This window comes from Thalassophryne amazonica, chromosome 8, assembly GCF_902500255.1.
Source record: "Thalassophryne amazonica chromosome 8, fThaAma1.1, whole genome shotgun sequence".
NCBI lineage: Eukaryota > Metazoa > Chordata > Actinopteri > Batrachoidiformes > Batrachoididae > Thalassophryne > Thalassophryne amazonica.
The window spans coordinates 111,739,470-111,757,036 of record NC_047110.1 but is presented as its reverse complement, the minus strand read 5'-3'; the positions used below and the strand labels follow the sequence as shown (position 1 = coordinate 111,757,036).

At 42.0% G+C, this 17,567-nt stretch overlaps 1 protein-coding gene across 3 annotated transcripts in view; it reads left to right on the top strand.

The window, feature by feature from the left end:
* ripor1 (RHO family interacting cell polarization regulator 1) overlaps window positions 1-17,567 on the top strand; it is a 107,439-nt gene that overhangs the window by 85,674 nt on the left and 4,198 nt on the right. For all 3 annotated transcript variants that reach the window (XM_034177279.1, XM_034177278.1, XM_034177277.1), the window contains exons 16-22: window positions 6,635-6,759; window positions 12,196-12,322; window positions 12,549-12,684; window positions 14,538-14,699; window positions 14,775-14,933; window positions 16,275-16,471; window positions 17,205-17,288. In XM_034177279.1, coding sequence (XP_034033170.1) covers window positions 6,635-6,759; window positions 12,196-12,322; window positions 12,549-12,684; window positions 14,538-14,699; window positions 14,775-14,933; window positions 16,275-16,471; window positions 17,205-17,288 — 990 coding nt within the window. The remainder of the gene's footprint in view (window positions 1-6,634; window positions 6,760-12,195; window positions 12,323-12,548; window positions 12,685-14,537; window positions 14,700-14,774; window positions 14,934-16,274; window positions 16,472-17,204; window positions 17,289-17,567) is intronic.

The following is a 17,567-nucleotide window of genomic DNA, read 5'->3' as shown; positions in this document are numbered from 1 at the left end:
AATGGCAACTTTCTGGCTTTAAGAAACACTATAAGTTGTGGCAGTCAGTAACGGTTACATTCTTAGACCAAGCAGAGGGAAAGAAATATGGACTCACTCAATTCTGAGGAAAAAATTATGGAATCACCCTGTAAATTTTCATCCCCAAAACTAACACCTGCATCAAATCAGATCTGCTTGTTAGTCTGCACCTAAAAAGGAGTGATCACAGAGCTGTTGCACCAAGTGGACTGACATGAATCATGGCTCCAACACGAGAGATGTCAATTGAAACAAAGGAGAGGATTATCAAAAGAGGGTAAATCATCACGCAATGTTGCAAAAGATGTTGGTTGTTCACAGTCAGCTGTGTCTAAACTCTGGACCAAATACAAACAACATGGGAAGGTTGTTAAAGGCAAACATACAGGTAGACCAAGGAAGACATCAAAGCGTCAAGACAGAAAACTTAAAGCAATATGTCTCAAAAATTGAAAATGCACAACAAAACAAATGAGAAACGAATGGGAGGAAACTGGAGTCAACGTCTGTGACCGAACTGTAAGAAACCGCCTAAAGGAAATGGGATTTACATACAGAAAAGCTAAACGAAAGCCATTATTAACACCTAAACAGAAAAAAACAAGGTTACAGTGGGCTAAAGAAAAGCAATTGTGGACTGTGGATGACTGGATGGAAGTCATATTCAGTGATGAATCTCGAATCTGCATTGGGCAAGGTGATGATGCTGGAACTTTTGTTTGGTGCCGTTCTAATGAGATTTATAAAGATGACTGCCTGAAGAGAACATGTAAATTTCCACAGTCATTGATGATATGGGGCTGCATGTCAGGTAAAGGCACTGGGGAGATGGCTGTCATTACATCATCAATAAATGCACAAGTTTACATTGATATTTTGGACACTTTTCTTATCCCATCAATTGAAAGGCATCATTTATGGCATCTTGCCATAGAGCAAAAACTGAAAACATTCCTTGCAAAAAGACACATAGGGTCAATGTCATGGCCTGCAAATAGTCCGGATCTTAATCCAATTGAAAATCTTTGGTGGAAGTTGAAGAAAATGGTCCATGACAAGGCTCCAACCTGCAAAGCTGATCTGGCAACAGCAATCAGAGAAAGTTGGAACCAGATTGATGAAGAGTACTGTTTGTCACTCATTAAGTCCATACCTCAGAGACTGCAAGCTGTTATAAAAGCCAGAGGTGGTGCAACAAAATACTAGTGATGTGTTGGAGCGTTCTTTTGTTTTTCATGATTCCATAATTTATTCCTCAGAATTGAGTGATTCCATATTTTTTTTCCCTCTGCTTGGTCTAAAAAAGTAACCGTTACTGACTGCCACAATTATTTTATTTTCTACAAAATTAAACAACTGAATGAACATCCTCCGAGGCCGGTGATTCCATCATTTTTGCCAGGGGTTGTATTTGCTTTTTTTTTTTCTTCCCTAATTTTTGCTCTTCATCTGGACTTACTCTTGCTTGCCTCTACTGGTGGTTGGCTCTCACTGCGGTATTGTATCACTTCCTGTTCCGGAGCACAGCGGTGTTTTGCTGTATCTGTTAGCTGTTTAATCTGCGCAGTTAGATTGATCTAGTTTACTAGATAACGATTTGTTTCACAGTGTAATCTTCACGTGCCTTAACTAAAGCACTCCCTCTGCTGAATCACCTCTAAATTATTTACACATTATTCACTTTGTGTGTTTTTAGGAATCCGCTAGCTTAGCGCAGCTACTAGCTCTTAGCCGGTTTAGCATGGCGGCTTCTCCTGTCTCTCCCGCACTTTTCCGCTCTGGGTGTGAAATGTTTAGTTATTCCTCGGCCTCCTTTAGCAGTAATGGTACTTGTAATAAGTGTAGCTTTGGAGGCCAGACTGGGCGAATTCGAGACTCGGCTCCGCACTGTGGAAAATTCTACAGCTAGCCAGGCCTCTGTAGTCGGTGCGGACCAAGGTAGCTTAGCCGACGTTAGTTTCCCTCTGGCAGATCCCGAGCAACCCGAGCGGGTTGGGACCAGGAAGCAGAGTTGTAGTCTTACACACCTCTCTGCAGCTTCTCTCTCCCTGCCATCCCCTCATTACCCCATCCCCGTAGAGACGGTGCCTGCTCCCAGACCACCAACAACCAGTAAAAATCTATTTAAGCATAAAAATTCAAAAAGAAAAAATAATATAGCACCTTCAACTGCACCACAGACTAAAACAGTTAAATGTGGTCTATTAAACATTAGGTTTCTCTCTTCCAAGTCCCTGATATAATAATTGATCAACATATTGATTTATTCTGCCTTACAGAAACCTGGTTACAGCAGGATGAATATGTTAGTTTAAATGAGTCAACACCCCCAAGTCACACTAACTGCCAGAATGCTCGTAGCACGGGCCGAGGCGGAGGATTAGCAGCAATCTTCCATTCCAGCTTATTAATTAATCAAAAACCCAGACAGAGCTTTAATTCATTTGAAAGCTTGACTCTTAGTTTGTCCATCCAAATTGGAAGTCCCAAAAACCAGTTTTATTTGTTATTATCTATCGTCCACCTGGTCGTTACTGTGAGTTTCTCTGTGAATTTTCAGACCTTTTGTCTGACTTAGTGCTTAGCTCAGATAAGATAATTATAGTGGGCGATTTTAACATCCACACAGATGCTGAGAATGACAGCCTCAGCACTGCATTTAATCTATTATTAGACTCAATTGGCTTTGCTCAAAATGTAAATGAGTCCACCCACCACTGTAATCATATCTTAGATCTTGTTCTGACTTATGGTATGGAAATTGAAGACTTAACAGTATTCCCTGAAAACTCCCTTCTGTCTGATCATTTCTTAATAACATTTACATTTACTCTGATGGACTACCCAGCAGTGGGGAATAAGTTTCATTACACTAGAAGTCTTTCAGAAAGCACTGTAACTAGGTTTAAGGATATGATTCCTTCTTTATGTTCTCTAATGCCATATACCAACACAGTGCAGAGTAGCTACCTAAACTCTGTAAGTGAGATAGAGTATCTCGTCAATAGTTTTAGATCCTCATTGAAGACAACTTTGGATGCTGTAGCTCCTCTGAAAAAGAGAGCTTTAAATCAGAAGTGCCTGACTCTGTGGTATAACTCACAAACTCGCAGCTTAAAGCAGATAACCCGTAAGCTGGAGAGGAAATGGCGTCTCACTAATTTAGAAGATCTTCACTTAGCCTGGAAAAAGAGTCTGTTGCTCTATAAAAAAAGCCCTCCGTAAAGCTAGGACATCTTACTACTCATCACTAATTGAAGAAAATAAGAACAACCCCAGGTTCTTTTCAGCACTGTAGCCAGGCTGACAAAGAGTCAGAGCTCTATTGAGCCGAGTATTCCTTTAACTTTAACTAGTAATGACTTCATGACTTTCTTTGCTAATAAAATTTTAACTATTAGAGAAAAAATTACTCATAACCATCCCAAAGACGTATCATTATCTTTAGCTGCTTTCAGTGATGCCGGTATTTGGTTAGACTCTTTCTCTCCGATTGTTCTGTCTGAGTTATTTTCATTAGTTACAAACCATCAACATGTCTATTAGACCCCATTCCTACCAGGCTGCTCAAGGACGCCCTACCAGTATTTAATGCTTCGATCTTAAATATGATCAATCTATCTTTATTAGTTGGCTATGTACCACAGGCTTTTAAGGTGGCAGTAATTAAACCATTACTTAAAAAGCCATCACTTGACCCAGCTATCTTAGCTAATTATAGGCCAATCTCCAACCTTCCTTTTCTCTCAGAAATTCTTGAAAGGGTAGTTGTAAAACAGCTAACTGATCATCTGCAGAGGAATGGTCTATTTGAAGAGTTTCAGTCAGGTTTTAGAATTCATCATAGTACAGAAACAGCATTAGTGAAGGTTACAAATGATCTTTTTATGGCCTCAGACAGTGGACTCATCTCTGTGCTTGTTCTGTTAGACCTCAGTGCTGCTTTTGATACTGTTGACCATAACATTTTATTACAGAGATTAGAGCATGCCATAGGTATTAAAGGCACTGCGCTGCGGTGGTTTGAATCATATTTATCTAATAGATTACAATTTGTTCATGTAAATGGGGAATCTTCTTCACACTTCTTCTTGTACTTGGCCCCACAAATCTTAGAAACATGGTGTCTAACCAGATCCTTACTCTGGATGACATTACCCTGACCTCTAGTAATACTGTGAGAAATCTTGGAGTCATTTTTGATCAGGATATGTCATTCAACGCGCATATTAAACAAATATGTAGGACTGCTTTTTTGCATTTACGCAATATCTCTAAAATTAGAAAGGTCTTGTCTCAGAGTGATGCTGAAAAACTAATTCATGCATTTATTTCCTCTAGGCTGGACTATTGTAATTCATTATTATCAGGTTGTCCTAAAAGTTCCCTGAAAAGCCTTCAGTTAATTCAAAATGCTGCAGCTAGAGTACTAACGGGGACTAGAAGGAGAGAGCATATCTCACCCGTATTGGCCTCTCTTCATTGGCTTCCTGTTAATTCTAGAATAGAATTTAAAATTCTTCTTCTTACTTATAAGGTTTTGAATAATCAGGTCCCATCTTGTCTTAGGGACCTCATAGTACCATATCACCCCAATAGAGCGCGTCGCTCTCAGACTGCAGGCTTACTTGTAGTTCCTAGGGTTTGTAAGAGTAGAATGGGAGGCAGAGCCTTCAGCTTTCAGGCTCCTCTCCTGTGGAACCAGCTCCCAATTCAGATCAGGGAGACAGACACCCTCTCTACTTTTAAGATTAGGCTTAAAACTTTCCTTTTTGCTAAAGCTTATAGTTAGGGCTGGATCAGGTGACCCTGAACCATCCCTTAGTTATGCTGCTATAGACTTAGACTGCTGGGGGGTTCCCATGATGCACTGAGTGTTTCTTTCTCTTTTTGCTCTGTATGCACCACTCTGCATTTAATCATTAGTGATTGATCTCTGCTCCCCTCCACAGCATGTCTTTTTCTTGATTCTCTCCCATCAGCCCCAACCAGTCCCAGCAGAAGACTGCCCCTCCCTGAGCCTGGTTCTGCTGGAGGTTTCTTCCTGTTAAAAGGGTGTTTTTCCTTCCCACTGTCGCCAAGTGCTTGCTCACAGGGGGTCGTTTTGACCGTTGGGGTTTTTACGTAATTATTGTATGGCCTTGCCTTACAATATAAAGCACCTTGGGGCAACTGTTTGTTGTGATTTGGCGCTATATAAATAAAATTGATTGATTGATTGATCTGTGGGTCAAAAGAAATTCTAAACTAAAATGTTACTAGCATTTCCATGCCAATGGAATCAAATGTGATTCTTTTTCTCCCTCAAATAAGCCAGTTAATAATGAAGATAAGCCTCATTGTAAACATTATTATTATTATTATTGTTTTGTCAGTGTACATGACATTAAAAAGAGATGCCAGCTGCTGGACAATTTTTGTAAAAACACACACTCTTGCAGGCACAGAAAAAAGGTTCAGATTCAGTCACTTCAGCTGGTAATGTGAACACAGAATAAGTTCTAAGCCGTCTTTATAAATAAGCAGACTCTCCTTTCTGCCAACTTTTTTTCCACAAGTGGGCAGTTTGTCGTCTCTGGTGACATTCAAACCTGTTCTTACACCTTGTCTGTCTGCTTTCAAAGGCTGCCTGCCTCGTTTTTGCTGGATGATCCGCGGACCATACGGCAGGAGAGCTCCTGTCCCCGGGTTTCTGCCGCACACCGAGAGGATTCAGCTGCACCCAGCTCGGGATGCAGCTGACTTCTCTCCGTGTGCAGCAGGACATTTCACACAATTTAGAAAAACGTGCAGGAATTATGAACCTGTTTTTATAACATTATGAATGAGATGTGTGTTATTTGGAAGAAAGTCGAGGTGTAACTGACTTCAGCCCACGAAGCACCCCCGCCTTTTCCCTTCCATTACGATGAGGTGAACTTTCCACAGCACGCCCCTCCCTGTTTCTTTCACCTTCTCAGTGCTTCTGTGAACTCTGATAGCAAGCGGGGCACCTGCAGCTGCCTGCGGGGGGCGCCAATTTGCCAATTCCACACAAAGTGTCAAGAAAACCATTTTGCAGTAGAGATTTTTTTTTTCTTCAGTGCTCGTGCCCACGGTGCCGCCCCACCAAAAATGGTGCCCTGGGCAGCAGCCCATATGGCCCATACTAAAAACCGCCACTCCTGAATGTGAAGCACATTTTTAGAAATTTAACAGGTACCACAGCGAGGTCCACATGTCTGAATGATGAAAACCGGACTCAGGATCTGATGGTGGCCCGGTCTGTGGGTCATGTAGTCCGATCAGGTCTGGGTCAGGTCAGGTTCTGCTGAACTGGTGAGTGACTTTGTTCCTTCCCTCGATGTTGCCCGATGTGATGCCACTGCATGTGCACGTCAGTTTCATGAGTTTTTTGCACATCATGACATGCATAGATGAGTCTGCAGAGCGAGACACCGAGGACGGAGCAGTGAATGTGGGCCGCTGTTTGAACTAACCAAAGTGTCCACGTGGATTTTACACTCTGATGGCGACGCTAATGGTAGCCTCTCAGCTGCTAATTGGTGTGTTCATGTTGACCCTGTTGATCCCGCCCCCTCATCTGTGATCTGTCTGCTGTGTTTTTGTGCAGGGCGGCAGAAACAGCCGCTCTCCCAGCGTGGTCAGTCTCACCGTGGAAACGGCTCTGGGCAGCTTTGACTTCCTGAACACCTCTGACGGCGAGGAGGAGGAGGAGGAGCAGTGCAGAAATGGCCGGTCAGTGACGACACGTTAACCTCGCGTAACAACGCACAGATCCCCATCTGTCATAAAGAACCCAAGACTCCAGTCCAATCCTCATTTCAGTCTGACAATTAAAAAAAAACTAGAAAATATCAGAATTATACTCGTAGTTGTTTTTTATTGCAGTAGACAAACAACCTCAACATATTAAAGGCAAATTACCGCCACTGTCATTATTTATGTATTAAAATAGTGCAGTAGTTTGAGAATAAAAGATAAAATAGTGCAGTAGTTTGAGAATAAAAGATAAAATAGTGCAGTAGTTTGAGAATAAAAGATAAAATAGTGCAGTAGTTTGAGAATAAAAGATAAAATAGTGCAGTAGTTTGAGAATAAAAGATAAAATAGTGCAGTAGTTTGAGAATAAAAGATAAAATTTTTCAGAAGTCACCAATTCTCCCCACCGCATATTCGAAAAATTGACCCAGAATGCTTTGTGTCATAAACATCTGGGGTTTTTTTTGTTTGTTTTTTTTTACTGATAAGCGCACTTCTGGTAGCATTGATGGTTTTCACTTAGCAGCACCTGGCAAATGTACTTTGTTTTGTTATTGTTTTTTGTGTTTGTTTCCCGTTACTTTCACTTGCATTATCTCCAAATCTGTTGTCATGGAGGAGCGAGAAAATTTCAGGAATATGGCGGTACCACAGCTGAAAAAATGTCTCACTATAAGGGGTGTTAACTGCAGTATAAAAATACACCGGGAGCCGGTGAGTCTCGCGGAGGAAGTCACACAAACTTAATCTGATTTTAGCATAACCAAAAGGAGTCGGAAAGAAAGCAACGGTGGGTGACGACGGCAGAGGGGAGAGCTGTGATGTGGACACGAGACTTGAAACGGCTACCAGCAGTTCATGTTAGCGACATGTATGCTAACCTGCTTATTGACTGTGGACGGACAAATGAAAGAATCAGGCAACACAAATGTGATGATGGCAATCAGGTGTTTACTGACCATCATCTGGAACTCGTAGAAGTTGGAAGTGTTATGTTTAAGCTACACTGAGTCAAAATAGAACCCCAGACGCAGGCAGCCAGGTGACGGGAGTGACGGACAAAAACCAAGGTGCTTTAATATTCCACAGTGACAGTGACAATCGTGACCAGGCGATCCAACGTGAAAAAACAATCCAGAACATCAAAAGATTTGGTGAGAAACCGAATGAGGAAAAAACAAAATAAAGGAACACACAGAGATGAAGAATAAAATGGACAGTGTGAGGTAAGTGGGTAAATAACACCAGCACACAAAATGGACAGTGTGAGGTAAGTGGGTAAATAACACCAGCACACAAAGTATAAAACCTAAACATAAAGTACACAAAATACAAATGTGAAACTGAGAGATAACATGATAGATGATCAACGCTCAGCCATGGATCAAACAATGAACAGTACAAAAAACCCGAAACCTCAGTCAACAACTATACACAGAGGACAAACACGGAACTCAGACTGAATGAAGTTTGGACACGAATGATACATAAATGAACAGATGAGCAAACAGCCCCAAGAACCGGGGAAGACAAAAGGGTACGCAGACAGGGAGAGACCCACACAGGTGACCCGCGCACACACAGGGGAGACACACTACAGATGCAAATGCATGCACACACACAGCAAGAAAAGACACAACAGAAACACACGGATAACAGCAAGCACCAGCAGTGACAGACACAGAAGACACAAACACCAGGAACACACACGTGCACCAGGAGCACACCCACCGGACGTGAACGCACACACGCACATACCAAGATACGAAGCCGCATGGGAGATAGACATGACTTACACACATGACAGATAATGAGGACATAATGCACAGACAAGGGGCTCAGACAGACTCACCGGCCACGCCCACAGCAGTAAGGCGATATGGACTGTTTCCATACGAAGCCGTGTCAAACTGGCGCAGCCCCAGACACCAGAATGATATTTTACGTGGCTGCTGAGTGTGAACAGGAGTAAAACCAGCGGGAAGGGGTCGTGTTTCAGGGTTTGTATTTATTACTACAGTGGTCCCTTGCTATAACGCGGTTCATCTTTTGCGGCCTCGCTGTTTCGCGGATTTTTTTTAGTCCAATTTTGCATGCTTTTTTTTTACAGTGCATTGTGTTTCGCGGTCTCATCAAGCAGCCGGTCGCGACACCGCGAAGGGAGAGCATGCGGATTGTGTTCTGCGTGTCTGTTTATAAGAATCTTCTCGCCCAGAAGAAAAAAGAGCGCCAACAACTACCCATAACTGTGTTCTACACTCGGAAAAAGACACCTGCAGCGAGGTGTGACTCAGTGGAAAAAGACGTGACAGTGCAGAGGCGCCAGGACGAAGAGGCGCAATCAGAGGAACTGTGAAATACTGGTCAGTCACTATTAATAATTTCTTATGTGTCCAACCTCGTACGTTGATCGTTAAAATTAATGTTAGTTCTAAAAGCCATCATAATTATTTATAGGAAAACGTTCTACGCTCAACAAAAATATAAACGCAACACGTTTGGTTTTGCTCCCATTTTGTATGAGATGAACTCAAAGATCTAAAACTTTTTCCACATACACAATATCACCATTTCCCTCAAATATTGTTCACAAACCAGTCTAAATCTGTGATAGTGAGCACTTCTCCTTTGCTGAGATAATCCATCCCACCTCACAGGTGTGCCATATCAAGATGCTGATTAGACACCATGATTAGTGCACAGGTGTGCCTTCGACTGCCCACAATAAAAGGCCACTCTGAAAGGTGCAGTTTTATCACACAGCACAATGCCACAGATGTCGCAAGATTTGAGGGAGCATGCAATTGGCATGCTGACAGCAGGAACATCAACCAGAGCTGTTGCTCGTGTATTGAATGTTCATTTCTCTACCATAAGCTGTCTCCAAAGGCGTTTCAGAGAATTTGGCAGTACATCCAACCAGCCTCACAACCGCAGACCACGTGTAACCACACCAGCCCAGGACCTCCACATCCAGCATGTTCACCTCCAAGATCGTCTGAGACCAGCCACTCGGACAGCTGCTGAAACAATCGGTTTGCATAACCAAAGAATTTCTGCACAAACTGTCAGAAACCGTCTCAGGGAAGCTCATCTGCATGCTCGTCTTCCTCATCGGGGTCTCGACCTGACTCCAGTTCGTTGTCGTAACTGACTTGAGTGGGCAAATGCTCACATTTGCTGGCGTTTGGCACGTTGGAGAGGTGTTCTCTTCACAGATGAATCCCGGTTCACACTGTCCAGGGTAGATGGCAGACAGCATGTGTTGCATGCTGCAAGGATCTGTACACAATTCTTGGAAGCTGAAAATGTCCCAGTTCTGGCATGGCTGGCATACTCACCGGACATGTCACCCATTGAGCATGTTTGGGATGCTCTGGACCGGCGTATACGACAGCGTGTACCAGTTCCTGCCAATATCCAGCAACTTCGTACAGCCATTGAAGAGGAGTGGACCAACATTCCACAGGCCACAATTGACAACCTGATCAACTCTATGCGAAGGAGATGTGTTGCACTGCATGAGGCAAATGGTGGTCACACCAGATACTGACTGGTATCCCCCCCCCCAATAAAACAAAACTGCACCTTTCAGAGTGGCCTTTTATTGTGGGCAGTCTAAGGCACACCGGTGCACTAATCATGGTGTCTAATCAGCATCTTGATATGGTGGGATGGAGGTGGGATGGATTATCTCAGCAAAGGAGAAGTGCTCACTATCACAGATTTCGACTGGTTTGTGAACAATATTTGAGGGAAATGGTGATATTGTGTATGTGGAAAAAGTTTTAGATCTTTGAGTTCATCTCATACAAAATGGGAGCAAAACCAAAAGTGTTGCATTTATATTTTTGTTGAGTGTATTTTTATTTCTCAAACAAATGTTTGGGCCTGAAAACAGGTTGGTCTTTTTTTCTACTCAGGTTTGAACTTTGAGAGTGTTTACACACGAGAGAAAAGTGAGAAAATGTTCATGCCTGATTGAGAAAGTTTATAACGTGTGTAATGAGGGGTTTTACAGCTTTAAAACGTCTATAATAATTGTAAAAAATAACGCTGGCCACTTCGCGGATTTCGCATATCGCGGGCTATTTTTAGAATGTAACTCCCAGGATAAATGAGGGACCACTGTACTTTATTTGTGCTTTCTGATGACACCATGGTTACAAAGGAGCCAGAGCTAGAAATGCGTTTCTTGGTCAACCTCAGAAAATTCACGTAAAAACAAGTAGCGCGCCCCCTGTGGCAGTAGATACGTACCTGTATGTGGTAGGGAGAATTGTAAAGTCAGGAACTATTTTAATGTCATTTATTTCTTTGTCTCTTGCCGTCTCTCTCTCACTTGCTCTTTTTTGATTACAAAATACTCTTTCTTGCAATTTCTGTCAGACTGAAAGAAATTGCAATTAAGTCAGACTGAAAGAAATTTTGCAAGAAATACACTTTCTTGCAAAATTTTTGTGTGAATTAATAATGTTACTTTATCTACCAGTTAAGCTTTATGATGAATCTTTTAGAAATTGGAACGTCACATTTCTTAGAATTTCTTCTGAACAACAACCAGGAGGATTTTAAATTCTGTACTGACTTAAACTAGAGAAAATGAAAATTGGCGGATGGTTTTTATGAGTTAATCATTTCAGCAGATTAAATGTTCATATTATGTAAAATACATATAAAGTGTTAAGCATATCTTTATTATTTTAGTAACAGAATTTTTTCCTCATAAATTAAAAAAAAAGCTGTTATCAGAATGGTTAATTTGTAATAAAAATATTAACTACTTCTTGTATCTTTTCCCTCAAATTTTCCACTTTACTTCTAGGAAACAGAAACATATGGAGTCTTGCTTTTGTTATGATAGTTTGCTGCCCCTTAAATGGACTGCATTTATATAGCGCTTTTCCATCTGCATCAGGTGCTCAAAGCGCTTTACAATAATGCCTCACATTCACCCCGATGTGAGGTTGCTGCCATACAAGGCACCCACTACACAGTGGGAACAACTAGGGGATTAAGGACCAACAGTGAATATCACATCAGCAAAGAAAAACAAAAACATAATAATGAAATGACAAGTCGAGTGGAAAAACAGCTGGACTTGTTGTTTTGGTCTCCAGTCTGAAATAATCAGGTTTGTGGACACAAATTATGGTTGTGAGTGTTTTTGTCTCTGAGGCGACCGTCGAGGATGATTTCATTGTTGTTCTGACTCAGCTTCTGTGTTTCACTGCAGGCAGAACTCTAGCTCAGAACCAGTTTAATTCAGACTGAAAAAGACTAAACAAGGAGTCCAGGAACTTTTGCCTGAACGCAGTCATTATCTGATAACCGTCCAGATCACCTCACCTAACCCACCGAAAAACTGTATAACTGATGTATAAACTGAAAACTCTTCTGATAATCCTACAGGTCTTTGCAGGACCGAGTCTGGGACAAAACCTCCTCGTCCTCCCCCACCTCTGCCCTCACCACAGGCTCCACCACACTAGACTACTCTCTGGTGGTCCATCTGAAGAACTGCAACTCACAGCTACTGGTAGGAATAAAAAAAAACTTTACGAAAAAATTATCTTATGTCATGATGACACTGTGAATCCAGTTTGACAGTGAACGTGAATTTTATTTACAGTTTTGGGAATTGTACCAGTTCAATTCCAATGTATTCTGTATGTCACAACGTCCATTTTATTGTTTAACGATCCATCTTTATGAACACCCTTAGTTTCTGTGAGATATCGAGACTTGTGCTTTAAATTCTGCAGCGTCTGGGTACATTTGGTCCTCTGCGCTGTAGAGAGATGTACGCTCTGGACAGACTACTGAGAGAGACTCAAGTCTTCAAAATCATCCGATGCATCGCCAAGGACGACCCCCGACGATCCAGGCAGCCTGCAGAGGGTAAGACACATGTCTGTCTGGTCACCTGCAAACACCGACTGTCTGCACAGTGTTAATTTTATCTTACTGCAGCATGTTCTGGAGTTAAAATTAATTAGAGCCCGACTGATATATCGGTTGGCTAGTCCTATCGGCCGATATCAGACTTTCATGATCATATCAGTATCTGCATTATTTTTGGCTAGTTGAAAAGTTATTTTAGTGAATAAGCAATGCAGAAAAACAAAATAGTGTCATGATGTAGTTTGTCCAGCAGAGGGTGCTCTGATGTCATTGTTTGCACTGTCAAGCATGGCTGGGACCCCATCACCCCTTTGTCAGATTAGCTACAAGAGACAGAGGCAAAGGAAGCAGCTGCTGTTCATTATCAGTCAGAGTGGGCATTTCACAGCCGTGCCACGAGGTAGGTGTAGCCAAAATAGACTAGCTCCATTTTTTGCTAATGTCGAGCAATGTGACACAGCAACTGCCAATCAAAGTAAGGTCGCGTGATGTAATTAGTTGGTTGCTCCAACAAAATACACTCCAAGACAGCTTTATTTCTGTATAACTCGAATATGTTTGGTGTTTTTGGGGTTTTTTTACATATCGGCATATATATATTTGCTGTATATATATTTCTATATATGTGCCTCAAGGGCAATGTTTGCTTTGCTTACGAAATGTAGAAACCTCAAATTGCCACTAGATGTCACCCTTGATTTATTTGACAAGTTAGTAATGCCAGTTATGTTATATGCATGTGAAGTTTGGGGTTATGGAAAATGTGATATTTTAGAAAAAATGCACATTCGATTTCTTAAATATATTTTGAAAGTTAGAGTATCTACATGCAACAACTTGGTTTATGGTGAGCTCAGCAGATTCCCCATCCACATAGCTGTAAAAAAGAGAATAATTGGGTATTGGGGGAGATTGATAGTAAATAATGACAACAAACTAGTACAACATATGTATCAATTTTTGTATCAACAGTTCTGTGAGGGTGTTTTCATGTCCCCATGGCTGCAGGAGGTCAAGAACACCCTGGATGAATGTGGTCTGTCCTACGTGTGGTCCTCACAGTCTTTCAGTAGTGTTCAGTGGCTTAAGTTAACTGTGGAACGGATTTTAAAGGACCAGTATGTACAAAAATGGAAAAGCCAGTTATGGGAAATTACATCGTGTGACCTTTACGTTGAACTAAAAAAATAATTCAAATTAGAAAAGTATCTATTGTGTGAAAACCTCAAATACAGGCAAGCCATTTGCAACCTGAGAACTAATAACACCAGGATCCCCAAGGTCACTGGCAGATACAAAGGCCTGGACAGATCACTGAGGACTTGTAACCTTTGTAATAGTGGTTCTGTGGGAGATGAATTCCATGTCTTGTCTTGTTTGTACACATCATGAGGTCAAGAGACTAAGAGAAAAATATATCCCTGTTTTTTATAGAGTGTCCGTCTAAACATAACTTTGTGTTACTGTTTCAATCTGAAAACAGGAAAATTATTTGTAAACTTGGTGCCTATTTGAAAGGGGTTCTGGATTTGTATTGAATTTTGATTTCTAGTGTTTTCCTTTTGACAAAGTATGAATTTGTTTTTGTTTGTGCTCCATACCATGGAATTGGTTATGAGCAATCTATCTATTAAATTGAAAATTGAAATTGTATTTATCTGCTCCCAAAGAAATCTGTATTGGTCGGGCTCTAGTGATAACACTTCCAATCAGTTGCTTTCAGCTGATTTATTTGAACTCAGAGTTCTGTCGAAATGATTAAAAAGTGATATTTCATGCATTTTGCCCTCTCTTTTCTGCACATGATGAAAAAAAAAACCTCATGGCTGTTCTGTGTTTTCCCTTCACAGTCATACCGCAGCTGGACTTGTGCCGAGGTGCTGTGTTGCTATGGCAACAGAGTGTGGGGCAGGGCAGTGTCTACGGTGTTTCCGCAGAGACTTTCCTGGCGTCCTTAGTGGCGCTCTACTCCATCAAACTGCCTGAGAGGGCGAGCAACATGGCCGACACAGGTACATGAAGGGTTTGTCTTGACAGGTGTGTTGGCTGCAGGTGTGTGACATGTCCCCACCTGTGTGTTTCTGCAGTGTTCCTGTGTCTGCTCGAGCGGGTATTGTATCAGAAGCTGCCACGGCGAGGCACCAGCAGGCACGAAGTGAAGGTGACAGTGTTCCAGCTGTGGAGTTACCTGGACGCCAACGACGTCAGAGATTTGGACACACACGTCTCTGAGCTGGCAGATGAAGGTATCGCACACACAGAGAAAACACCATGTTGGTAGTTAATCAATCAGTCAATCAATCAATTTTATTTATATAGCGCCAAATCAAAACGACCCCCTGTGAGCAAGCACTTGGTGACAGTGGGAAGGAAAAACTCCCTTTTAACAGGAAGAAACCTCCAGCAGAACCAGGCTCAGGGAGGGGCAGTCTTCTGCTGGGACTGGTTGGGGCTGAGGGAGAGAACCAGGAAAAAGACATGCTGTGGAGGGGAGCAGAGATCGATCACTAATGATTAAATGCAGAGTGGTGCATACAGAGCAAAAAGAGAAAGAAACAGTGCATCATGGGAACCCCCCAGCAGTCTACGTCTATAGCAGCATAACTAAGGGATGGTTCAGGGTCACCTGATCCAGCCCTAACTATAAGCTTTAGCAAAAAGGAAAGTTTTAAGCCTAATCTTAAAAGTAGAGAGGGTGTCTGTCTCCCTGATCTGAATTGGGAGCTGGTTCCACAGGAGAGGAGCCTGAAAGCTGAAGGCTCTGCCTCCCATTCTACTCTTACAAACCCTAGGAACTACAAGTAAGCCTGCAGTCTGAGAGCGAAGCGCTCTATTGGGGTGATATGGTACTATGAGGTCCCTAAGATAAGATGGGACCTGATTATTCAAAACCTTATAAGTAAGAAGAAGAATTTTAAATTCTATTCTAGAATTAACAGGAAGCCAATGAAGAGAGGCCAATATGGGTGAGATATGCTCTCTCCTTCTAGTCCCCGTTAGTACTCTAGCTGCAGCATTTTGAATTAACTGAAGGCTTTTCAGGGAACTTTTAGGACAACCTGATAATAATGAATTACAATAGTCCAGCCTAGAGGAAATAAATGCATGAATTAGTTTTTCAGCATCACTCTGAGACAAGACCTTTCTAATTTTAGAGATATTGCGTAAATGCAAAAAAGCAGTCCTACATATTTGTTTAATATGTGCATTGAATGACATATCCTGATCAAAAATGACTCCAAGATTTCTCACAGTATTACTAGAGGTCAGGGTAATGCCATCCAGAGTAAGGATCTGGTTAGACACCATGTTTCTAAGATTTGTGGGGCCAAGTACAATAACTTCAGTTTTATCTGAATTTAAAAGCAGGAAATTAGAGGTCATCCATGTCTTTATGTCTGTAAGACAATCCTGCAGTTTAGCTAATTGGTGTGTGTCCTCTGGCTTCATGGATAGATAAAGCTGGGTATCATCTGCGTAACAATGAAAATTTAAGCAATACCGTCTAATAATACTGCCTAAGGGAAGCATGTATAAAGTGAATAAAATTGGTCATCAGGAATAATTCTCCTCTTCATTTCTCACAGTCTGGTTGACCCGAAGTTTGGCATCATGTGACCAGGATGTGATCATCCAAACTCTGCGGCGCCCCCCAGAGTCCAGCCTGAAGAGAGATGGGCTTCATGCTGTGGTCAAACTTTTGAAAGACCCACGAGCTAAAGTTTCAGCCTCTGCTAGCTCTGTATTGCGAAGCGTGGCGACCCAGCCCAGACACCGCGAGCAGGTTGGTGTGTGCGTGTGTGTGTGTGTGTGTGTGTGTGTAACATCATGATCTCCTTGTTTTGGCCAAGCATGAGGTCATCAGACTGACTCTGCTTCCTGTGGTGATGTTCACACCACCTGCCCCGCAGAACCTGATCTGAACTTGTGTTCACGTCATGGACTTTATTTCTGAGGAAGCAGAGCGGTCGCTCTCTAGGCTCTGTAGGTAGTACTTGTAGGAGTCGGACCACCATGTGTACACAATGGTTTGATTCCCAGTGTGTGCTTCATGCTACCTGCCTGTGTCCTTGGACAAGACGCTTAATCATGTTTGTCTCAGTCCACCCAGCTGGAAAAGAGTACAGCTGTGGTTGAGGAAGTTACCTGTGTTGGACTGGCGTCCCATCCAGGGGGACTTGTGAAGAACAGTGTCCTGATAATTGCCATATTATTTGGGTCCAAACCTGTTGGACATGTGACAAGCCTCACATGTTATGCTGCACACAGTCAACAGGGTGTAAATATGACATAAATGTGGTGTAACTATGACGTAAACACGGTGTTAGCCATGTGCTAAACATGGCATAAACATGAAATAAACACAGTGTAAACGTGGTGTAAACGTGACATAAACATGGTGTAAGTATGACATAAACATGGTGTGAATATGACGTAAACATGGTGTGAATATGACGTAAACACGGTGTAAATGTGACATAAACATGATGTAAACATGGTGGACATCCGTTCTGCAGGCGCTGGTTGGCTGCTTGGAGCTGCTAGAAGACGACAATGTGGACACGAGAATCTGTGCATGCAAAGGTTTAGCCTGTCTCAAGGTACAGCACAAATTACAATTTATATATGATCACTTATAGATAATCACTTATGTAGAATTTTACACATACACACACACATGCATATATACCGTATTTGCCCATCAGAGGCCCAGGGACCACCCCCTTTTTTGAAGAAAGTTGCTTAAATGCCCTCTTGAAATGAAATTAAATTACATGAAATGCATTTAATTTATGAGAAAAGGACAAAAAATGGACACAGTTAGGTGAGCGTTTGTGATATATTTTTTATTTGTGACGAAATTAGACATTTTATTGAAA